This window comes from Lycorma delicatula, chromosome 4 (assembly GCF_047948215.1).
Source record: "Lycorma delicatula isolate Av1 chromosome 4, ASM4794821v1, whole genome shotgun sequence".
In the NCBI taxonomy this organism is placed as follows: Eukaryota; Metazoa; Arthropoda; class Insecta; order Hemiptera; family Fulgoridae; genus Lycorma; species Lycorma delicatula.
In genome coordinates this window covers 51,555,450-51,581,906 of record NC_134458.1, presented here as the reverse complement: position 1 = coordinate 51,581,906, position 26,457 = coordinate 51,555,450, and the positions used below count along the sequence as shown (strand labels likewise).

The window sequence follows — 26,457 nt, the reverse complement described above, 5'->3', positions numbered from 1 at the left end:
TTCAGCGCAGAGAAGACCACAATGATCTTCTTAAAGGTCGTTTGGCAGTGAGGCATCAGGTTCGTGTTTCGATGTCAGACATTCATATTAAATATGTTCAAGTTCAAAAGTACCTTGTGGTGTTACATGATGAGAAATTGCAGTTCAAGAAGCACCTTAATTACGTCGCAGAGAAGGCCTTCTTTGGTATTCGATGAATTGTCAATCCTGATGGGGTCTTAATTTTAAGACTATGAGTATCCTGTATAAGGGTGTGTCTGAGGCAATTACGCTATATGTGGTGCCTGTTTGGGCAGATAGGCTAAAATTTAAAAACTAATAGGATATATTATTAAAAGCTCAATGCCTTATATTATTAATGGTAATGGGAGGTTACTGTACTATTTCATGGGAGGCAATCTTGGTGATTGCAGGCATAAAACTGATAAATTTAGTTGCATCAGAAAAGCGGCACCATTATGATACTAAGAACTCTGGTAAATTGAATTTCTTCAATTTACCAGAATTCAATTTCTTGAGAAGAAATTTGCAAGATAGAACTGCACGATAATGCTTGATGGCAGGCCAGATGGGATGAGGTAGAGAATAGGCGTTATACACATGATCTCTTCCCAGACGTTGTTGGTTTGCAGAGCGCCCCTTGGGTTCACTCTAACAAGTATCTGCTGCAATTTCTTTCTGTCCATGATGCCTTTCGAGACAGACTTCAGTGATTTGGCCTGGTGGATTCATGTGTATGTCCAGATTGTGGACAACTAGACGATGCATACCATGTAATTTATGAATGTGCAAAATACCAACTTATGCGCATGTTTACACCTCATTTATAAAATCATTTAAGATAGCAAATAATGGAAGTGTTGTTGCTGTGAGTTCTATTGGTTTGCAGAAAAGTAGTTCTTCTGCTGTTGACATAGTATTACAAAATCGAATATAGGCAATGAAATGAGCATCTTTATTGCTATCTGTTGCCTCATCAAGCTGAATTGAAAATAATTTGTCATGTAACTTCCCGAAAAGCTGATGCTGTACATCTTCAGCTATATCACCAATTTGGTGGGCTACGATATCATTTGATACATGTATGGACTACAGTTGTTTGGCAAAATTATCTCCAAACATAATTTCTACAATCTCAGTTGCAGCTGGCAAAATAAGCTTTTCACCAATGGTGTGAGGCTTTTTACATCTGGCTATTAAATTTTGTAAAAGGCATGTAAAGCTTTTTCATTCACAAACAAGGTTTTTTTTAAAAATGATGTTTGCTTTTCATATGATTTTAATATTTTCTTGATTTTATTTTCGGAACCATGCTCATCTGTGCACTTGTTGATGCTTCACTATCATCTAATGCTTGCTTACACCCACTCAATTTATCCATGATTCTGTATAAATCTGCTGCCATGAATATTTAATACCATGAATTGCAATTAACACGCATATTACAACATATACCTTCACAAAAGATTCAATAGCAATAGAAGGATCAACTCGACTGAAACTGGTTGGAACTGAACGAGGTGCAGCATTTATACATGTTTGCACAGTCAGTCACACAGATGTTCCAGAATGTATGAGACAAATCAAAACTTCTCGCGGAGCCGTGAGAATGTTCAATATGGTGGACGTAAGACAGAGAGCAATAGAGAGGCATCGATTCTGGTTTTGTCGATGCAGCGGATTAGTGTTGCCAAATACCAATAAATTTACTTCTTGGTAATTTGTAAGGTTTGTAATTAAGGTCGTAGTGTAGTTGTAGTGTCAAAATACACTTTTATTGTATGAGGGGGGGGGGTGATGAAAATTATGATTGAAAATTGGGGTACAAATACTGAAAAGTTGAGAAACGCTGCATTACAGGTTTAATTTTTTTTTGTATCAGTGTATCCTTTGGCTACTTCTGCTTGAACCCTGCAGCTTCTATTTTGTTATTAAGTTCCCATTATTTTTTTAAGTTATAATTTCTAAATTGTATTATATAACATAAAAATCTAAATAATAATAAAAAAGATAACATAATTTTTCTCTATAACTGTTTTCTTACTGAATATTTGGTGTACAGTAATTCTTCTTATGGAATCCTGTTTGATGTGCACTAACATGTAGTGTTATTCTGTTCATTAGATTTTTAAACAGAACTTTCATGTAATGTCTGAAATTGTTATCTGTAGTTCTTTAAAGCTGCACTTTTTTTAGATATTCAGTTTTGACTAGGCTGGATAAAACATACAGTGTTCAAAAAGTAACACAACCTTATGGGAAAATAAGTAAGTTACAATAGTTGTTGAAAGTGGCCTCCATCATGTGATTCACATAATTGAATACAATGTTGCATACTCTTAAACATATGTAATTTTGTTGAGGAATTGCAGTGACACATTGTTCAATTTCACTCTGCAAATTAGGAATGGTGTGCAATAAATAGTGAGTTTTGTAAGTGGCATCCTTAAGGTATCCCCACAAGAAAAAGTCAGGAGGGGATAAATCTGGAGACCAAGGAGGCCACAACCCCTTCAAAATCACTTTCCATGAGAACACTGATCCATAGTGTGGGCTGTATGAGCCATAGTGTTGTCCTACTGAAACCAAGTGTACTCTACCTGGTGTGCAGGTATAGGGTCTACAAATTGTTGCACTATCTGTATGTAGTGCTCACTGTTCACTGTGCCATGAAAGAATGCCACGAAGATTTGCCTATGTGACATTGCACATGAAACACCCATTCTTTATCCATGCAGAGGAGACTCGTGTAGCTGATGTGGATTTTCCATACACCAAATGCGTGAATTCTGTGCATTCACGTATCCATCAAGATGAACCGTACCTCGTCAGACCAAAACCAATCATCAAGTTCTTCCCCATCTGGCATTACAGATAACATGAACCACTGACAGAAAGCTACACGTTTAACATTGTCTCCAGGTTACAACACAAAATCTTTACAGGTGCATCTTTAAACATTTGTGTGATGCCATGTGGACAATACCAACAAAGAGACCAGACTGGCTAGATAGGTATCCCACAGACCTCTCGGGACTAACAGAATATGCTGCTTGCACGTCGTTCAACATTTCTGGTGTTAGCGCTTATGGTCGACCATTTTTAGCTGCATCTCCTATATTCCTTGCCTCTTGGAACTTGTCGTACAGCTGCTTGATGAAGGACTTGTTTGGTGCATCCATACCATAATTTTCTGTAAAGGCATTCTGGGTCTGGGTATAACTAGCACACCTAATGCATTGGGAGACAATGAATATTCTCTGCTGTATTATGTAACCCATTTTTCCTCAATTAAACATACAACAAAAGAAGGAAACATTCTTCCATCAGGTTGTGTCACTTTTTGAACACTCTGTAGCTTCTTCGAGACTTCTGGCATGTGATTTTCCTTTAATTCTTTAGAGATTCATGAACCTTTTATAAGTCTTAACCACCATAGTTAATTAATTCACCAGAAATAACATAATATTTACTGCTTTTCCACAGTTAATCAGTGAATCTTATAGTTCTTACTGCTTCTTATAAGGATAGTTTCTGAATATTTTATGATTGAGTTGCTTTATATCTCTTTACATCTTCTTTTTTTAATTGAGCTTTGGATGATAGTATTTTATCCTTATTTCTTACAATACAATTTCCAGGAAACTTCCACCTGAGATGTTCCTGGTGTTGTAGAATCATCAATTTGTAAGGGATGTGCTTTACTACAATACCCATTACCCAAAAAATTGTTTTACCCTCTTTTCAGGTAGAATAAATTTTTTTCCGTGTATGTTCATCCATATCAGCTTGGATTGTTTAATAACTTCTGAAAGTGATTATTACATTTTTTCAGGATTTCTTTACCTCTTATAGTTACTTTTCCTTGGATACTAATCACCCTAGTTTTAAAACTGTTTTGAAGAATCTTGTGACTTTATAAAATTTTTTTTCAAGTTTGAAAAACTTATTTCTTCTGTTTATGGTTTATCTTCTGTAGTTTTCTTTTTGCACATTTTATTAGGCACTAACTTAACTTTGTTAACCATTATATTTTCTTTAACTTTTATCTGTGGTTTTTTTTTTTGATGAGTGATAGAAATACCATTTACGTACCTCCCATAAATGGGGGAGTGTTGAACTTGCACGGGTTTGGCTAGATGTAATTAAGTGCCTATGTGTATCTGCACCCTACCAACTAAAACTCTTATCTCACCGTTCCTCTCCCCTTGGGCCGCCCCATCAATTAAGCATTCTATGACCCAGAGAGTGTCAGGCTCGGGGATCAGGAGTTCCCATACCTCATCACTGACATCCTTCCACCCAATTGCAGACAAGCAGCAGCTCAGCAGGGGGCTGTCCATCAACCCTTCGCTCATAAGCTCTTTTGCAATGACTTGTCTTCAGGATAACATTAATCTGCTCCCCATTCTCTGTTATCTATCTCTTTAGCCATCAGAATTTCTTCAACATACTTTGCTACTTCATCCCAAGTTCTTCTGTTAGTCAGCATATAATTCACAGTAGTCTCAGGTCTTAGTTTATTTACCCTGTGTCTCAGTCTCATCTGACCCTATCTAATGCACTCAAAGAATGTGTGGGCAGGGGTATCTTCTTCATCACAGTAGAGGCATCCTGGGGAGGCCCTCCTCTGAATCTATGAAGGTATGCACAGAAGTTCCTGTACCCAGACAGGAACTGGGTGAGATGAAAATGCACCTCACCAAACCCCCACCTGAGCCATGGCTCGATTCGAGGGATCAGTAGTTTGATCCATCTGCCCAGGTTGGTGTTATCCTATTTGGTTTGTAAATCCCAAAGTAAGAGGGCTCTTACTTGCTCTGGATCAACATTAGAATATACCTGTTGGAGTTGGGATGCTTTAAGATGAGCTGGGGGAAACCCAGCGATCATGTGTATGGCTTGTGATGAGATTTTTTTGTATGCTGCAGAAATCCGCATGAACCATCTGTCTTGTTAGGGCTGTTCTCTTAATGTTTCTCTGTATCATGAAGCAATCAGCCCACGCCGGCACTGCATACAGCAGTACCAATGTGGTGGCAGTAAGTATCAGTCTTTTCTTACTGGCACAAGGCCCCCATCACAGTCCCATCAGCCTACCGAGACTACCAATGATGTTCTCAGTTCTTTTGATCATAACTTTGATAAGTGTGTTGAAAAGTCTGGATTTATCCAACCACACACCCAGGTGTTTCATATTCTTGGATGTGGTGATTTTGTGACCATCAACCATGAATTTGATGTTGCGTATTCTTCTCTGAGCAACCATAGCAACAGCGGAGGTTTTATGGGGTGCTAACTGCAAGCTGTCATTTCTATTAATGGCATCTATCATGTTGATCTCTACTTCATCTTCCAAATAGCCTGCCACTAATAATTCTACACTATCTATATGCTTAGCTGTTTTAAACAGCACTCCTTTTTCCATTCTTTATTCTTAACATTTATCATTAATCCCAGGCTTTCTTCCAGCTTTTCTTTTATCCATAATCTTCTTTGTTGGTTTTGTTATAATTGCTTTCATTTCACACTTCTATTTCAACATTAGTCGCTTCAGTTATATTTCATTAACTTCTAATAGGCTAATTTTGCTAAACATGTTTTTTCTTTAATTTTTTATCTCATGTGCATCAATCTAAAGCAAACCCGGCACTTCTTCTATTCTTACAATCTCTGACAATTCTGGAATGTCTAAATCTGCTGTACAAGAGCAGTGTCAGCTGCTTTTTTGGTAGCAGTATCTGTTGATGTCCATCTCATTTATGTGTTTTAAGCAGATTTTTTTTTACCTAATTTCCTTTATCTTTTTATCCCTTAGTGGTACCAAATTCACCTACCTTCTTTCATTTACATTTGAGTCTGCGCAAAATTCCCAACAAATGACTTAAATTATCATCATTGCCATCATTCATATTTTTTGTATTAACTCCATGTTGTTTATTGTTTGTCAACTTTTTGCTTGGGAAATTCATAGTATTTTTTCTGGCTCTTCGTAAAACTGATATTTTTCCTCATTCATCTCTTATCTCCAGGATTGCAGTAAGAAATTTAAGTTAAACCTTTAAATTTTCCATTTATTATAGTTTTTTCTCTTGTTCACTAATGTAAAGGTAATTGGCATCTAAATAGATCTATTTATTATAAAACTTGTTCCAATCTGATACTTCTTTCTGGAAACTTGTCTTGGTTTCTACAGTAAAATAGATTATAGATTTTTTTTTGCTGATTTCAATGAAAATTTTAGTTTTATTATTAAGGAATATATTACAAGTAGTAACATTATATATACAAATAGTTAATAGTATAATTATGTTATAGTTTCATTCAAGATGTCATCAAAAACTTTGCAAAATTGTTCTGGAGATTATTTATTAATTACATTGAATAGTGAAATGAATTTTCTGTTCTAGTTGAATCTTTCTTTTGTATTCTCCAATAAAATTTTCATACCTGTAGAGTGAATTAAAGTGAATTTAACATAATTTTTTTTATTTTTATTGGACTTTATTATTCTGTTTTGTTTTTATTTTGTTACATAGTCTACGAACAGCTAATAGATTGGTATTAGCGCTTAAATAATTAAATTATGCATACATAAAATTTGTATATTTAGTAATACTATATACATATGTATATATATGTATGAATTTGGTTTATGATTTTATGGTAGCAAAAGGTGAACTGATTGGTTGTTTTGGTTTGACTGAGCCTAATCATGGAAGTGACCCTTCAGGCATGGAAACAAGAGCCAAATACTGTTCTGAGTCTAAAACTTATACAATTTCTGGTAGCAAAACATGGTATTTATAGATTTTTTCTTGAAAATTATATCGCTATTAACAATAATAATATTAATAAACAACAATAATTTAATATTAAAATTTAATTAAACATTTGACTAACAATTATTAATGTTAATAAACTAGTATAGTTTCCATTAATATTTTTATTATGCAGTTGTTATTGCTTTGGGGAAAGCTCTTTAAGAACTCCTTTATTAACTGTACAGCATCGGCTTATGTTGCAAAAATTTCCGTTCACTATGAGATGCAGGTTTTCAAGGGTAATTCAGTAAAGTTAGGTAATTTTGAGTTAATTTTGAGCCTCTTGTAGTAATCATCCAATTTTTTTTAAATGTTGTAGTTCGTCTTTAAAGGAGTGATAAGGGTGCATGTAAAAATTCATATTCAGCATTTGACTTTTTTGGCTGAAATAAGTATTTTAAGTGCCAGAACTGTATGATGGCTATAGGTGATCTGAATAAATCACAAGTCATTCTTGAAAGTGACACATCATTGTCAGCATAACAAAGGTCATGGTGAAAGGCCAAGGTCAAACCTGACAAAGGTCAGGTTTACTAAGAAAACTAAGGATTTAAGTAGAACAAACATGTAATTATCATAATATTTCGGCATGTCAAAGCCATTATGCAAATGGTGTTAAACCCTACAAGTTATGTCTTCACTCTGTGCACTACATGGTTTGGTTGTATAGTCAACATCATTACTCTCAAAGAAAGTAATACTTAACAAATGACTTATTATTTAGGTCCTTTACAGAATTCTGTATGATATCTGTGATAGGTAATGTAAAGCAACAAATTAATATATCTCTTTCTGTTGTGAAAAAGTACATTACATACAATGCCTTAACTCAGCCAGGGAAAACTAAATTATTGGAATAAATATTTTTATTGTGTATTTGTCATTTATCTTATTTAGTAAACATTTCCATGATATTTTAAACAGTTTTGTGTATACCTATATATACATTTCATTGCATGAGCAGATATGATAGAAATAGAAGCCAGATGAATATTAAGCTGAGTTATACAAAAGTGAATTTAATAAAAAATGCATGTATGAGGTCTGTTCAGAGAATAACCAAACTTATCTTTTTAATTTTATAGATTATTGGTCATTGACCCCTTCAAAGTACTCCCCTCCTCTATTTACACATTTTTCCCAGCGGCATTTCCAATTCGCAAAGCAGTTCTGAATAGCTTCATTTGAAATCACCTTTAAGGTCTGTGACAAATTTGGTTTAATGTCATCAATAGTCTCAAAATGGCATCCTTTAATCATTAATTTCAATTTTTTAAATAATAAAAAATTGCAAGGAGCCAGATCTGGTGAGTAGGGAGGACAGTCATCCGATTTTTGGCACAAAACTGATGAATTGACAAAGCTGAGTATTCAGGCGCATTGTCGTGGTGAAGGAACCATGAGTTGTCTCACCACACTCTGGTCTTTTTTTGTGGATTTTTTCACATAACCATTGTAAAATGCCTTGATAGAATGGACGGTTCACTGTTTCACCATGAGGCAAGAATTCAATATGCACAATTTCATTAAAATCAAAAGAACAGAGAGCATCACATTGACATTGGATCGAGGTTGGGCTTTCTCGATCATCAAACGAGGAACAAACTTTGCTGCAACTTGAAGCGTGTTCAGTTTTTCAGTCAAAATGTCTTGGCATGATCCAATTGAGATGCTAACCTCTTCTGCAAGTTCTCTGACAGTCAATTGTCGATTTGCACACACTAGAGTTTTAATTTTCTGAATATGGATATCATCAGTAGAAGTTGAAGGCCTTCTTTGGTCGACGGTCATCTTCAATTGACTGACGAACTCTTTAAAATCATGAAAGCCATTCTTAACATTCTGTATGACCCAGAGTAACATCTCCATAAACTTATTTCCAAAGTTGAAATGTTTCTGTGAAAGTTTTTCCCAGTTTCACACAAATTTTTTGTTGTATTGTTGCTCTGGAAAATCACACATTACAAAAATCGCTACTAACACTTAAACACGTTGTACTCAAATAACAATAATACAAAAACTAAATGAGATATCAACAGTCCAAGAACATGTGGTTGCAGAGGAAGTTATGTGGAACACAGTGCTGCCAACTGCACGTCACTAACTATCTCCATTGGTGCGTAATTAAAAATGTTTGGCTATTTTCTCAACTGACCTCGAGTACATAAAGTTACTTTATTGCATTGTTAAAACATAAAGCCATATGTATACATCTGTCATCAAGAAAGGAGAAAGAATTCCATTTTACCTTGGTAATAAAAATCAAACCTAGCATATAGCTTAATGAAATGGATTTTAAAACATGTATGACCTTCAAGAGACATATTTATTTAAAATTCTGTAAACACATGCTGTCAAAAATGAACTAGCTTGTTTTGAGTACAATAAAATGTGGATCCATCTATAAATTGGGTGAATTGAGAAGGTTATATCAGGCAAATTCATTGTATTCATTCACTAAGTGGTTTTCAATTTTTTTCTTTTTTTTATTGGTTGCATGACTTGTGTGTACATTGCAGAATGATAATTATGTTATTATTTTTAAGAGGGTCATTCAGTAATTAAAGACAACTGATTGAAGAAAACGTTTTATTAAATAACAATGAATCTAATGCTAGTTTTCAACATCATCCCCAGTTTCATTTAGGCACAAATACTGTGTGAACTTTCTTATGCCAGTAGTAAAAAATTGTTCACTTCAATGTGGGTGAGCCATTGTACTACATTATTGACCCGCTTATTGTTGTCGAACTTGGTACCACATAAAAATTCTTTGAACAGTCTGAACACAAAAAAAAATCTGATGATGTGAGATCAGGACTGTAAGGTGATGTGGCAACACATCACAACCCAGCTTTTGAATAGCTTCTTGTATCTTTTGAACAGTGAGGGGTCAGGTGTTATCATGCATAAGAGTTATGATTTTTGAGAAAGAACTAGGACGTTTCCTCCTTATTGCGGGTTTCACTTTATTTCCTAGCATGTGACTCTACAACATTTGCAATTTCCCTAATTTTTATGCATCTATCCTTAATGCAGTTAATAAGATCATCAATGCAATTTTCCAAAGGTCAATCAGACCTTACACTGGTCTTTCACTACAATGAAAATCAGTGACACTTGTTCACCAATATAAATTATTCAGTTCACCTGCGAGGGACATTCAATAATTAATGAGACAAATTGATTTAGGGAAAAAACGATTTATTCAGTGACAATGAAACTTACACTACTTTTCAACATAGTCTCTAATAACATTTAGACACTTATCCTACCATTCTGTGAGCTTTTTGATTGCTTCATCTTTACCTTGCTGTTTGAAGCATTCGTGTACTGCATTTTTGACCGCTTTGTTGTCATCAAACTTCTTGCATAAAAAGTCTTCGAGCAGGCTGAACAAATGAAAATTAGACAGGGTGAGCTTGGGGCTGCAAGTAGGATGTGGCAACTCCTCCCAATCCAACTTCTCAAGTGGTTTTCCCGAAACACTTGACAAGTTCAAGATGTTAGGGCTCAGATCTGCCCTCATATCTGAGCAATGTGAGGGCACACATTGTCATGCAAGAGAATCTCAGCTTTTGAAAGAGTGTCCTGATCATGGATCTCACTTTCTGTTGGAGCATGTTAGAATAGTACTCACTTTCATTGTACATTGTTCTTCTAAATAGTCACAAAAAATTGGGCCTTGTGAGTCTGAGAAGACCATCAACATTACTTTACCAGCTGATGCATGAGTTTTGAATTTTTTCTTGGTGGTTGAACTCACATGTTTCCAGTCAAGACTTTGCCGTTTAGATTTGGGCTAGAAATGGTGTATCCACATTTCATCACATGTTATTATACAGTCTAGAAAGTTTATTACGTTTTGCTTAAAACTGTTCTTTTAGCTCAGAACAAATGTGAATCTGAGTGTTTTTATGGGCTTGAGTCAGCTGTCTTAAGACCCATCTCAAACATGTTTTGGGATAATTCAGCACGTCATGAATAATTGGATGCGTGGTTCCAACACTAATACTACACAAACTAGCAATTTGGGAAATTTTGACTCCCCTGTCTTGATGAATAAGATCATTTATGCGATTTTGCAGTGCAGTAGTTGAAACTTCAGCAGGTCTTCCAGAGCGATGGAGATCAGTCGCACTTATTCTGCCCGAATTAAATGGTTTCACTTTCTGATAGTAAAAATCTTATCATTGAACATTGATCTTCTGTCATACACATTTCAAGCGGAGCTGACATTCTGAAATCAATAAAAGAGGTTATGTTTATTATGTTTATATTAATTATGATCAAAAAATTCTGATTAAATGTGTTCCCAAGGTTGCCAACTTGACCCTCACTAAGTTTCATTGTCATTGAATGAGCCTTTTTCACTACATCAGTTTGTCTCGCTAATTATTGAATGCCCCTTGTATAAAAATTTGCTAGGTTAATATGCTTTTTTACCATATTTTTTTTAATATTCATGAGTGAATATACACCTTCAAAAAATACAAATCTTATTGCAGTATGCTATTCATCCACTGTAGAAGTTTCAAGCAGAACCGACATTTTGAAATAAATAGAAGAGATTATAACAATGGAAAGTCTTGTTGAACAGCTGATTCTTTTATATCAGGATTGCCATCTTGAATTTCAGACAGTTTCAGTTTATTCTATTAAATAGTTTTCCCATTGTTGCCATTTGATTCTTTAATTATTGAATGATCCGTTAATGAGAGTAATTTTTTTTAAGTTGTGTAAAATTGATGAAAATTGAAATACTTTGCAAGTGATTTTATTGCTATATCTGCTATTACTATCAGTAATATTGTCACATCTTGTCTACTTTTAATGCACGTTGTATGAATCCAGAAAGGATAAATCTTCAACATTTTCATCTCTTTCTGAACACTTCCGTAGATAGTCCGTATTGTCTACATAGTAACATTATAGAACACACCAATCTCTCAGTTCTTCAACAAATTTTCATCAGTCAAAATACTCAAATTCCTGGAGTAAATAGATCAGCAATATTTCCTGTCTTCAAGAAAAAACAAAGATATTAAACAGCAGATGGTGGATATTTTTTGTCATAATCCAGAAACTTTTTTAAGTTTGAATATTTGATTGTAGGAATTTCAAATAATTTCAAAACAATATATGTTATTTTTAATTAATATTTTTAGGATAACAAATTCTCCAATTGCGGATGTTTTCATTGTATGGGCTAAGTGTGAAGATGGAGTTGTTAGGGGATTCATATTGGAACGTGGTTTTCTGGGTCTCTCAACTCCTAGAATAGAAGGTAAATTTGCACTTAGAGCTTCAACTACAGGAATGATTGTAATGGATGAAGTACGTGTTCCTGAAGAAAATTTACTTCCTAGTATAGTTGGATTAAAGGTTTGTGTTTACGGACGCATGTTTTCAATAAGTTAACTATTATTTTATCATAAAAATCAGATTTTCTGATTTTTATTTAATATTACATTAATGTTGTAAACAATAAAAATAAAATTACAACCAGTTACTAAGTAAAGGAGATGATAATTGGACATATTTCTTCCTAATATCAGTTATTTTAAAACCAGTTTTTCATGCTATTTTCAGTCTTATAATGTAATTAAATTATGGTATACTTTTATTTTTTATTTATTTTTTTTAAATTTACATTTCAAAGTTTAATTTATAATGCGATTTTATTTAAATAATAGTTTTTTTTTAATTAGAAAATTAAATAAATTTTGAATGCAAATGGACTCTGTATTAAAAATAAAGAGGCGAATTTCAGGAGCAAATAAGTACCAAAACTTTGTCAATAAGTAGCCGTCCAGTGTAAATATCTAACATTTTGGAACTATTGCTCGTATTAGATTGTAAAGCTGGATGAGTTTAAAAATACCCATATCTGCATGATCATAGATAGTTGCTAAGCTTTTTAAAGCAAATTACCTTAATTAGAAAACCATTCATTTTTAATGAGAATAAATAAATTATGTAAACTGTTTTTAAAAATCTAAAAAAAAAAATATTGAATTGAGTAGAAGTTACTGTGTCAGATCTAAAGGCTGATGAAGAAGGGACTTAATTTCACAGCATGTCTGTGATAGAACTGAACAGCATCGTCCTATATTGCCAAGTTTTTCATTGTCACAACATATTATTGACTACCTTATCAGTGCTCTTTACATTTCTTAAATCTACAAATAACACTGATAAACAAAAAACATTTTTTTTTAATGTTTCTCTAAGTGTGATGATACCATTTCTTGAATTGCTTTTTTGCGTACATTACAGATCTGTAAATACAATTTTTCTATCACCTTTAGTTTTAAATAAATTATACTTAAAAAAAAATTATGGGAAAATATAGTTAAAATCTGTTAAATTTATAATTTTGCATGGCCATACCTTGAATGATTTTGCTGATGCTTTTCTTTTATAGATAGCCTCAGGCACATCCCAAATTAATGTCCAACAGTAATCGGCTAGCATATTAGTATTCCATTTCCCTTTGTAGCAGTTTTCCCATCACCGAAATGTCTTGATGGAAACATTCACTGTGTTCACTTACGTCTCCGAGGTTGTCTGGGAAAAATCCAGATGTGAGTGGAGGAAATGTATTTTCAAAGACATATTACATTCCATAGTTCTGTATGAAGTAAGAAGTTGATTAGCAATATCATGGTAATTGTTGGATTTTTGTTTAACGAGAAGATTTTTGCAGACTTCTTTAAATGAAGCTCATGCTGCACTTTCTCCATCATTTAACACTGAATTAAATACATCATCTTTGACCAGCTCTATTTTCTGAGGACCAACAAATATTCCTTCTTTAATTTTTCCTTCACTTACATTCATAAATTTCTGCCTGATGTACAAAAATCCAGGACTATTCTTTTTCATTGCTTTTACAACATTTTTCATTAGTCCTAGCTTGATATGAAGAGGGGGTAAAAATATTTTTGGATTCAACTAAGGGCTCATGAATAATATTTTTTCCATTTGGAGTTAAGTTGTCTTGTTTCTTCCACTGTTTGGTAACATAATGTTTATTCCTAGCTTGGCTGTCCCATTCACAAAGAAAACACTTGTACTTAGTATATCCTAACTGCATGCCTAACAAACTAGCTATATCTTACAAATCACCACATATGTTCCAGCTATGTTTTGTATTATTTATTTTTTCAAGAATATCTTTCATCACATCGTATGTCTCTTTCAAATTAATACCAAAAGCGATTCTTATCGATGGATATTTGTTACTGTTGTATAGTAGAACTACTTTTAAACTATACTTGGATGGATCTATGAAAAGAGGTGCCAGTCCTCAGGTTTATGAACTTGTCCTAAGTGCAACATAAGCTCATCAATATTTGTGCAATAAACCAAATTATTTTCACCATTAAAGTACTGAGAAATTCTTTTTGTCAGCTTCGAAAGCCCAAAATGTTTGAATTTTTTTGAAGTAATTTCCAATTTTGCAGTCTTGATCCTAACAGTTCAGCTTGATTGTTTGATAAATTTAAATCCATGACCAAGTCATTTAATTCACCTTGTGATATAAGATGTGGCTTATTGGAAGATAATTAAAAATCAAAATCATTTTTGTCTTCTTCAGTACTGCCCGATTCTTCATCACTACTTTCGAAACATACATTCACAGGTGGCTCAGGAACTGGAATAATTTCACTGTGAGGTACAGGCCTGATTACAGATTACAATGAAGGATATTTTACAGTATGTTTAGATTTTTTAGAAATTCAAAATACACGTGTTAAACAGAAGTAACAGTTGGTTATATAATCCTTTGTTTCACACCAAACCACAGGTACATAAAAAAAAAGCCTTCCATCTACCTTTCAGTCATCTTAAATATACAGAACAATTAGTGCATACTATATGAGGAGCCCACATCTTATCTTGAACACCAATTTTACACTGAAAGTACAAATAATATGCTTTTGTAATTAAAGGTGTAATGTTTTTTCTATTTGATTTTACAGTAAAATCATCAAATACATATCAAAAGGCATCCATATCATTTACACAATTTCGAGGCATTATGACACTGCACTGTTAATAAACTTAAGACAGAAATAAGACCGAACAAAATTAATTCATTCCTAAATCCAGTGCTTAATACAAACAACACAACTCTGTTTTCAGCTACATATTTTGACCTGTACATTTATGATTAATCTTGTCACTGTTCAGTATTAGATATGACGTTATAATATGTGACTATGGTATGATTTAATTCTTTGTCTAGTATTGTTTATTTATAGCTTATAAATTATATTAACAAAGTTAAACAATAAAAAATTAGCTAACAAAATTCAATACAGGAGCTTAAAATGCTAACTATATGTTGAAAAATTAAAAATATTCCTTTAATAAAATTTTTCAAAAATGGTGATAGAAAGATTCTGAGTTCATATTCATTTTCAGCATCAAAAAACAGACTAAAATCATGTATCGCATGTTAGGAAATAAAAATTATGTTTATCAGTGCAATTATTGAACTTTTATTAATCTATCTGCATCTAGAGTGTGACAAATTTTATAACCTTAACAAAATCTTTTGTCTAACACAGTTTTAACAAGAAATATGTTATTGTTTGTTTTAAAATGTACTTAACATTATTTAATAAAACTGTTTATCTTTTTTACTGGTAGTTTACTTTTATTTATCTTATGTTTGTTGTCATTCTCTTTTATTTATACTTAGGTTTTTTAAGCGCATAATGATATAAAAATTACCTGTAATTATTATGGACATGTAATTATGTTAATATTTCTTTACTTATCTTTGTTTACAAACAGTATTTTTTATTGGAATTGTTTGTATAATAAAGAAAATTGAATGTTTATAACATGGCATGTTGATATCTGAACACTAGATACAACAATATACACCTGCTTATAGATAAAAAAACATTATTAGATTAAAATCTTCACCAACAGTTTGTCCATTATTTTCAACAAAAAAAATTAAAATTAAACTTAACCAGTAGAAAATTTGTAAAATTTCTGTTGTGCTGCAACGTATTTTAAATACATAAAATATCTCCAACTTACAATTATGACCGCTGCACATTAAATATTAAATAAAATGTGATATATGTGTAGCTCAATTGCATCTACACTGAATCCGTATAGGTAGTTATATAAATGATAAGAATGTTGTGCTAATAAGTTACAATTAATTACATTTAATACATGTAAATTTGATTTTTTACAGTGATAAAATAATTGTTTCTTTAGTACATTATAATTAATGGAATATTTATGTATGTGTATATTTTTTAATGAATTATAACTCATTATTCTAATTATATTTGAAATTTTAATAAAAATAAATATATTTTCTTAGGGTGCACTAGGATGTTTGACATCAGCACGTACAGGGATTGCTTGGGGAGTGCTTGGAGCTGCTGAATTCTGTTTCAGTGCTGCCAGACAGTATACTTTAGATCGCTATCAGTTTGGTCGGCCATTGGCTGCTAATCAGCTTATGCAAAAGAAAATGGCTGATATGCTCACTGAAATATCACTTGCACTTCAAGCGTGCTTACAGGTTTCTCGACTTAAAGATAGAGATATGTACGTATTATAATTTAATTTAAATTGATTGTGTAATTTAATGTATTTTTACCAAATCATGGGATTATGTAATGGCTATATTACCTTCTGTACTGAATTATATGGATTGTTTGTGCGATAGGCAGGTATCACTATTCAAATCATGTAGTCAGATGTGGCATTGAATTCCAGCTTATGGTTCTAGATTCTTACTAAGGCTGTTTAAAACACTGAACAACAGTCGTCGGTCTTTAGTTTCTGCAGTTAATTATTTTTTCTATAAAATAATTTATATCTTTTTAGATTTCAAATATTTGAAAATTAGAGTAATATTTTTTGAATTATTATTTTTTTTTTCAATACTGGCATTTATGTTAATAAGATGTGATTTTGTTTTGTTTTTGTTTTTTTATTCTCTGCAGTAGTCTCTTCTGAAACTTTAATATATTTGTTACATTTCATCAAAAGTCTAATTATTCTAAATTTCCATTTTATATTAATTAGACTATTTTAAAATAGTTGAATCAAGATTATTTTATTACTGTAATTTTATAAAAACATTTTGTTAAAAAGATAGGGTTTTCCTTATTTAAAGAATTTTTTTAAACTTATGTCCACAGTCCATTCAAGGGATACAATATTTTATATGTTTGCTTTACAGGAGCCCTTATACCAAACTGTAATGCTCAATTTGCCATTTACTGTGTCAGCCTTTAAGATTGTGTAGTAGTCTGGCAACTATTTTCCTCATGTTAAGATCTGTGGATTCCTTCAAGAGGGTATCTTTATTGAAGTTTCTTATTGAGAAATTGGCCTTTTTTAAAAAGTAAAAAAAGTACGAAACTTTTTTTAAAAGTTTAATGATAGTTAATAATGTATGATTAATATAAATTGAAATATAAATTATTAATTAATTTTAAATATAAATTTATATATATTTCAGATCCAAAATATAAATATTTATTTACATCTTTATATATATTTCTTCTTTTTTTTGAATAAGTTAATTTTCTTCTTTTTTTATATAACTATTTGGTTTAGTAATGCAATTTGTATTTTTTCTATTTTGTAGCTGTCTTTAGTATTTTAGAATCCTGGCACCAAAATAAATGAAATCAAACTTCTCTCCTGCCTTCTGTCTAGATTTTTGTATTATTTCTGGATTAATTTATTCAGTACAGTATACTTCAGAATCATCGCAAGATTACTTTTCGTTATAATGTTACTTATTATTTTAATTGCTAATCTTTTTAAATAAATATTTACCTAAATCAATAGTCTAATTATTCCAGATTTCCATTTTTTATAGTTCTATAATTCTTTTTCAATTTTATATGTGATTATATTTCTTTTCCCATCACGTAGTTTTTCTGTCTTTTATACACATTATGAAAATAATTTACAATAATCTCAGGAATCACAGTGCAATCCAGGCCCATAAGGAGGTTGTAAATATTTTACTACTTGTGAAGTACAAATCCATGTGATTCTCTTTTGAATTTATAATCATTTAAAAAAAAAATATTTTAACATTTATTAACCCCTAATTGTTTAGATTGTTGAAAAAATGTATGTTGTTTAATTAAATGAATAGAAAAAAACATCTATTATGTTATATTATAATTCTGTTGTATTTTAATATGTTTCCTGATTTACTTTATGTATAAATTTATATTACAATATTTTTTTTTAATAATTAGCTCAGATATTTTTAAAGATTTTATATAAAAAGATAAATCTTTAATGTTCTTTTTTTTATGTACAGGGCTACATTTGAAATGGTTTCTATGATTAAAAGAAATTCTTGTGGAAAAGCATTAGAAATTGCCAGGACTGCACGAGATATGCTGGGTGGTAATGGAATCTCTGATGAATATCATGTTATAAGACATGTGATGAATTTAGAAGCAGTAAATACTTATGAAGGTATAATAAATATTATTTTATTTATTTGTACTTTCTGTGTAGATCTCTAGCTGAGATAAAGTATGTTAAATAATTTCTGTATTATGTTTTGCATCTTGTGCGTTAATAATAATAGCAATCATAATCATTATTCAGCAATCAAATTCAAGCTGATATAGAATTCATCAGTATTTCCCCCTCTCTCTCACTATGTGTATGTGTATGATTCAAAACATATCTATTTATTTAAAAAATAATACCTTCAAAAATTAATTTATTTTTACTATTTTAAAACCACCAGATAAGTATTCTATTTAAATCTGTTAGTGCCATTTTTTCTTATTTAGTATCCCATTATAAACCATTCATTGCATGTTTCTTATTGCCTGCAGTCATGTTCTGATACCATAATGCTTAATGGATTATTATATGCACCAAAGTTAATGTTGATTTAATATGATAAATTTTTATACTCGGAGCCATGAGGCAGCCTGTGTGTGCACACATGCATAAATATACACACACTCAAAGTAAGAGTGAGTGAAACAGACACTAAAACATAAAATTTGCTTTATGAAAACGCCTTACTATAAATAATGAAATGATAAAGTAATCTCTTAACCATTTAATCAAATTTAGCAATTTTTTCCTTCAAAATAATATATAATTTTTTATTTGCATAATGTACTTTAGCAAATGATGTTCTCTCCTTATTTCCCTAGAGAATTACACATTTAAAAATTAAATTATCCTATATCTTTATTTTAATGTTTATATCTATATTTTATCTTATCTTTATATCTTTTAACCAAATGAACACATCTACTTTCCATAACATGTAGACTGTAGCTCTACCAGTTTTCATGCACGGCTCTAAAAGATTACATTCATAAATATTTTGTCATACTTATGTATTATAATGATCTCTCCTAGATTCCAATCTTACATAAATATGTAAGAAACCAGTTTCATGCCATCTCTCCCTGTTTATCCAGTGTTTTCTGACAGATTCCTTACTGATCAAGCAGTTGGAATTTCTCCTCCTATAACACTTTATTTTCTCTGTAACACTTTCAATTCTATCTGCTGATTAACCACTCAAAAATCTATCTTGACTTTAGCTCCATTACAATCACTTGAGTTGGTCTGTGCTGACAGTGAATAGATTTCTGTGATGTCTTTGTTACAAGAGTTATACTTCTTGCTTGATTGGCTTTTGTATAAACAACCTGAGGCAATTTTTTTATGCTGCTCCATTAAAAACAGTATGTGATTTGAAATTATTTATTTTACTTTATTATATTCTTAATGATGTTACTGCTGAATAAACATAACATTTATGTCTTGCCTTTGTCTCATTGTTTAGCTTTTGGTTTTTCATTGCAAAAATGTCATACACAGAATCATTATTTCTCTTCATTAAAAATAATGTGACATCTTTGTAATATGTTTACTTTCCCACATGGACTTATTTCAAACTGAAAGGAAACAATTTTACCAAAAATATTTTAAACAATTGTGCTAATGTCTTTCACATTGACAGAGACACACATCCTATGTGTTTTCAACTGTAGTCTGTTCAAGAAAAAAAAAAATTGAGTTGTTAATTATGTAATTAAATTTTATTATAAAAATCATAATGAACACTGAATTAAACCTGTAAGACAGAACAGGCTTACTTATATTATTAAGAACTAATTTAAACAGGAAGAAATGTGTTGTTTTTTAATTTGTTTGCATCGAAAGAAAAACATTGCTTTTAAAATTTTTTGTATATGCATTTTATGAAAAAAAAAAGAAAAAGTCATTAAATAACAAATGTAAACTTATGTTATGTTCATAGAATTTCTAGACTCTCTGCCAAAGTTCTTGATCTATTTGTCGGGGCTCTAAAGTAGACTTTATAGGCTACATCTAACAAATTAATCCCTCAGTAATTGCTGTAGGTCAACTTGTCACCTTTCTTATATAGGGCACACCAATCCTTTCCTCCAGTATCTTGACATCTTCTCTTCTCTCCAAATAATCTAGATCAGTTTTTGCATCCAACTTGCCAGTTCCTCTCCTCCATACTTTCACATTTTTGCCATCACTGAATTCTCACCAGTTTCCTTTCTGTTTTTCAGTCTTTTCACCACCTCATTAACCTCTCCAAAGGCTGACACTTCTTCTTCAGCTGTATGTTACTCTGGTACCCAATCTTCTTCTTTCTGGGTATCTTCATTCTGGAAGCATAGCTTTTCAGAGTGTTCAATCTATCTTTCCATCACTTTCCTTTCCTCTGCTATTATGATTCCTCCTTGTTCTTAAATTCCCTGATATTAGTCCGGTACCTAGTATTCATTACTCTAATAGCTTTGTAGAGTTTGTTCTACAAAGGTTATTAATTATAATCAAAGGTTATTTAATTTAATTAAATAAGAAATTAAACTATTCCATTATCATTTAATTGAAATTGAATTTGAATTTATTATAATTATTTTATTGATGCATTTAATTAAATAATTTATTTTATATGAATATCTTTACGAAAACTATTTTACATTAAAATAAAAACTTATTTTGAATTAATTTTGATTTAACTGATATTGAATAAGTTAATCCTATATGATACATTTTTTAATTTATATTACATCTAAGAATTAAAGCTTAATATTTAATAAAATTATATATTAAAGGGAGAAATAATTATATTTAAATAAATATATTGCTATATATAATATATATATATTATAATATACTTATTTTTCCTTTTTTGTAGTATAATAATTAATCAGTTCAATGATATAATATAAATATCTTATTATATCAAAAAAGTTTTGTTAAAAAATTAAACTTAAAATAAAAAAATTGCAATTGCAAAACATTTTTGCAATTTTTTAGCTTTAATTCTGCCTGTCTTGTTTTCCTCTAGATCATCACTCTCTCCAGTGGTTTCCTCTGCTGCTTCCATCACTGCCTGTTTTGTAGCATCCTACATCCTATCCACATTACCTTTCTCTCTCTATTTGCCTTTGGGCATCTTAAAGTTTTCCTTTCAGGGCATTCTGATACACCCTACCCTCTTCCTCAAATCAGTCATTGACATCTTTTGCAAAATTGCAGTTCTAACCACAAAATGATCAATCACAGTCGGAACCTCATGTTCTAACATTTTCTATGGAGCTTGCTTATTTTTCGGATACCAACATGTGGTCGATTTGATTGACTGAATTAGTTACCAGCATTTTCCAAGTACTCAGGTGGATTTTTTTATGTTCGAACACTGTGCTTTAGCAATGCTTGCCCCTCTACCAGCTCTGCAAGCATTTTTCCATTCTCATTACTTTCTTCATTGAGTGTGTGCTTTCCTGATTCTTCTGCTAGAAAAAGCTCCTTCTCTATTTTTGGATTAAAATCTTGACAACAGCAATATATCATATTTTGGCCAAATTTTTATAGAAGGTTTTTCCTCTTTTGCCACTTCTTCTGTTAGCACGTAGGCTGAAATCATAGTTATATTCCTGAATCGCCCTTTAATTCATTTTTACATATTCACTTACAATCCAGCTCAAAAGCCAACTGGCATGTTTTTACTTTCACATTTACAATATAAAGCTGTTCCATAACTGCCAGAATTTTCTTCATTTCCACTTTAATATAAGCTATAATCCTTTTTGCCCACTCTATCTGTTCCTCTCCATCTGACCTCTTGTAGTGCTGTTACATCAGTGTTGTACTTCTTGATTTCATCTCCTATTCCCATCATTTTTCCTGCTTTCAACATTGCTTGCACATTCCAGGATGCAATATTTAAAGTATGTTTCCTTTGCAATCTTGTTTGTTTATGACATGTCTATTTTCGTTATCCATAATTCCAATCTGATTCGAGGCTCATCATTTGGTTTCATAGCAGTTTTCTTTTCAAGGGTGGAGTTGCTAATATCACGCCCGGCCCACAACCTGGAGGACCAGTGGATAATCTTTTAAGGCTTCCATTCTCCTAGACAGACTCCAGCTTATAGAGCTCTATCTATGCTGGATTTTATTCAGGTTATTTCCCTATGATCATCTGCCCCTTCTGCCATTGGGAAGTCTTCCTCTTCTGCCTTCAGGCCATCTGTTTACGTCATTGCGTAAAGTTGCGTTTATTCCAATAAATTCAAGGTTATGGTCGAGTCTTGTAGTTTACAGGGTTGGTAAATTTATTTTGCATTTTTGTAAGGCTTATCATATGTGTATTTTTAAAATAGGTTGAGTTGTTTGGGTTTGTTTTCGATATCATTTCTCTCAGGCTCCAGCTTGACTGACTGTTGCATCATCATATTGGTGTCAGCTTATTTCTATCACGCATTATTTATTGCTGTTTAGTCTTAATATATATATTAGTCTTAAGTGTTTTTTATTTTCACCAATTTCAATATTGTCATAGTTCCTAGAAGTCTATTTCTCTTTGTCTACCCTGATGTCATTTCTTCAACTTGTACGTATTCAGAAATTATTTTATCAGTCTTACGTAATTCTTTGGTGGTCTGCTTGCTTGTAAATTATTTTTGTTTTGTCTTTGTTCCCGAATTCCACACGTTTTCTCTAATCGTTCTCATACTAACACTTAGACACTACTCTTGTTGTCAACACACATACACACTCTTCTGTCCATTGCTTTGTTCACTTCCCCTTCTCACCACGCCAGCTTTGTTCATTCCAGTTCTGTATTTAATGTTGTTTGGATGTACAGGCTGGTCCCCGGGCGGGGACCAGCTTGCGGTTCTCTCTCTCGTATAATGTGTTAATACTTTTGTTGTCTTCATACTCATAAATGTTGTGGTATTTCTCTGTCGAAATATTCTCTTGTTCTACTCATCAGTGTTTTCGTGATTTCACAGTTTTCTATGTTCGTCCAGCCTCATTTCTTTGTTAAGTTAATCTTCAAATTCTGTATATTACGTCTCTCGTAAAAGTGTTTCAATCGCTACAAACTGTCAACTCTATCGACATCGAATCTTCTCCAGCTGCTGATTACATTTTCATCGATGCAGAATCTCTCCAAACTCATTACTATAAATCTGAGACGCCAAGTATTGTTTCAACTTCTAATCACAAATTGTTACCTCTGTTACAGACTACACCAAGGATAAACTGTATGTATCTGTGCACTTTAATTTCACGAGTTCATTTTTTACCAATATTCGTGTGTTATTAAGGGATGTTCAAATCCTTCATTATTATTTATAGTAAACAGTTACGTTATTAGTAACGTTACGTAATTAGTTACGTTATTAGTAAAATTTGTAAAACATTCAGTTAATCGTACATTATGCTTTTCAATTTCAAGTTTGGTTTAAAAAACCATTTATTCACTTAAGTCCAGTCACGGCAGGTGGCTTATATAAGGTTATGTTATTGTTCATGTGCAACATATTTTACGTGCTTACTTATTACAATTTGTTTTTATTGTAATTACCTCTATCATTTAATCTTGTAACTTTTTAATCGCCGAGATTAATTCTTATCTATTCATGAACCGAATTCATATTACTTCTTCTTATATTAATCTAAAGAAAATTACTCCTGATGTGAATTTATGTTTTTGGACTTTGTAATTTGTAATTTCATGTTTTCAAGAAAACTTATTTTCTAAAATGAACTCTATTTATGTTCACTTATTTCAATTTGATTATTGTAATTAACTCTTTTTTTTTAATATTGGAATATTATCGTGGCCTTTTTTCTATACTAAACTAGAATTACATGTTTTAATTATTTAATGTTAAGTTTGGTGATGTTCATAATTCAGAAAAGGCCAGTGCCAATAATAAGATTTACTGTAGTTTATTTGTCTTAAGTTAATGACATTTGTTCATTGCTAATTTTTCAATATTACAGCATATGTCAGTAATGCAATAGTTTTCCAGTCATACTATGTTTATTGATGTTATGTTTTTCTAAGTATATAATTGTAAATATTCAGGCTTTGTTAAATTGTAGATTTTCAAAATGTGTATTTGAAAAATGTATATTCATGTATTTTCTCATTTAATATCATTATTTATATGCTGATTTCAGCTGATATTTCTTATATAGAATTAAGTTATGTTTATTTCATAATTTCTTTTATTTTTTAATGTTATGATTTAACATAAGTTCAGTTGTTTTCTTTCTAATTAAAGTCCAATTTCTTTTGGCAAATACAAGCTGTGTGTTCTTTTAATTTTGTTAACTTTACCCAACATCATCTTCACTGGTTTTTGTCCACCATGGATATTTTATTTCCCCAGTACCCTTCATCCAAAGTTGGTAAGAATGTCCCATCATCAGAGGGCATTCCCCAATAGCTGAACCAGCAATTTTTTTATTCCCATCATGAATTACTTTTAATAAACATATTATTAAAAACCTGAAAGATTGTTTGAGTTAATTAACTGTTTATTTGATGAAGTAAAAAAAGCAGGATTAAGTTTCAAAAGCCAATTGAAAAATTGGCTGTTATAAAAACATAATCAAAATATTTATTATGATTACTGCTTGCATTCAAATACTTTTTGAGAAAATAATATGGTTACAAACCTTTTGAACAGACCTCATATTTTTTTTTTATATTTCTCTTATTATGTACATGTTTTCAACAGAAATTTCAATAATTTTACACAGATTTTGAACTTGAACTTTTCTAATTGACATGTATGTTGTGTGTGTGTGTGTGTGTGTGTGTGTGTGTGTGTGTTTCTTATTTTAAATCATAATACTGTAAAATTATATAAATTAATTTATATGTTTCAGGAACTTATGATATTCATACGTTGGTTCTAGGAAGATCAATCACTGGACTGCAAGCATTCAGTGCTTGATACACATGGTGTTTCAGACATTGATATTTCAGTGTTTTTAACAGTTCTGGGAAATAATGATCATATTTTTATAACTGATATTGTTTTTTATTTATAAAGTATTTGAGTAATTAAATATGACAAATTATTTTTCTAATTACTGTCTGATTTTTTTCCTTTTTTCACACTATAACTAAATCCATAAACTCTATAAAATTAAAAGGTATCTGCTATTTTAAAACAGTAGAATGAGATACCATGAATCTTTTTTCTGACTGTATACAACAAAAAATTAAACTTGTGTTTATACATCATTAGCGCAAGTTGATATTAATTTGATAAGTACCGCACTTTAAATCTTATGCACTGTAAATTTAATTGGATACATTATGCATTATAAAAATAATTTATTTGCTTATTTGCTATTAATTATTCAAAAGTATAGTCCACTTTTTGCATAGTTGTCTGCAATGAAGTAGGATGTTTAACTTCCAGCTTGATACAACTTTGGCAGTCACTTTCAACATTTTTTAAGTCTGTATTTTATATAGTGTATTTTAACTAGCTACTCTTGCATATTTTTCAGTTCATCTACAGGTTGGTAGTAATACCCACCGGGTTTGTCTAGTGGTGAACTCATCATTGCAAATCAGCTGATTTCAAAATCAAGAGTTCTAAGATTCAAATCCTAGTAAAGGCAGTTACTTTATATGGATTTGAATACTAGATGGATACCGGTGTTCTTTGTTGCTTGGGTTTCAGTTAACCACACATCTCAGGAACAGTCCATCTGAGACTGTAAAAGACTACACTTCATTTTACTGTCATACATATCATCCTCTGAAGTAATACCTTATGGTGGTTCTAGAGGCTAAACAGAAACAGAAAGGTTGGTAGTACTATCTAATAATAATACTCTTGTATCCATTGGTTTCAAGAGCTTGAGATGTTAAAAAATGTCCTTTTCAAAATCAATAGCGTGATCTTTATAAAGTAGTAAGGAAATCTGTAAATTCATTAATACTTATAATAAATTAATTATTTTATTGAAATAAATGCTAGCAGTAGCTCAAATGTATATTAATTATTTTCTCAGGAAGTGTGCTTGCGCTCATTTTTTTTTCTTTGTGAGTGCTTTTATAATAATTACTGTTAATATTAAATACTATATAATTTAAATGAATATAATTATCCTAATATAAAATTATTAAAATATTGTAAGGTTTTAAATTATTAAAAATTATAAATAACTCTTTTTTATTTACATGGAAATTGTTGTAAGTTATTTTCAAAACTAATTATGTACCTACTTCTTCAGTGGAGTTACTGGTGGCATTGTTTTTAATATCCTGCCT

The 26,457-nt window shown here is 31.3% G+C and overlaps 1 protein-coding gene across 2 annotated transcripts in view; it reads left to right on the top strand.

Annotated features, from left to right (window-relative positions):
- The window catches only part of LOC142323389 (glutaryl-CoA dehydrogenase, mitochondrial), a 35,940-nt gene extending 10,681 nt beyond the window's left edge, over positions 1-25,259 (top strand). For both annotated transcript variants that reach the window (XM_075362953.1, XM_075362954.1), the window contains 5 exons: positions 6,671-6,800; positions 11,993-12,209; positions 16,183-16,412; positions 18,157-18,317; positions 25,056-25,259. In XM_075362953.1, the coding sequence (XP_075219068.1) occupies positions 6,671-6,800; positions 11,993-12,209; positions 16,183-16,412; positions 18,157-18,317; positions 25,056-25,123 (806 nt within the window). In that variant the 3' untranslated portion in view covers positions 25,124-25,259. The remainder of the gene's footprint in view (positions 1-6,670; positions 6,801-11,992; positions 12,210-16,182; positions 16,413-18,156; positions 18,318-25,055) is intronic.
- The last annotated feature ends 1,198 nt before the right edge of the window (positions 25,260-26,457 follow it).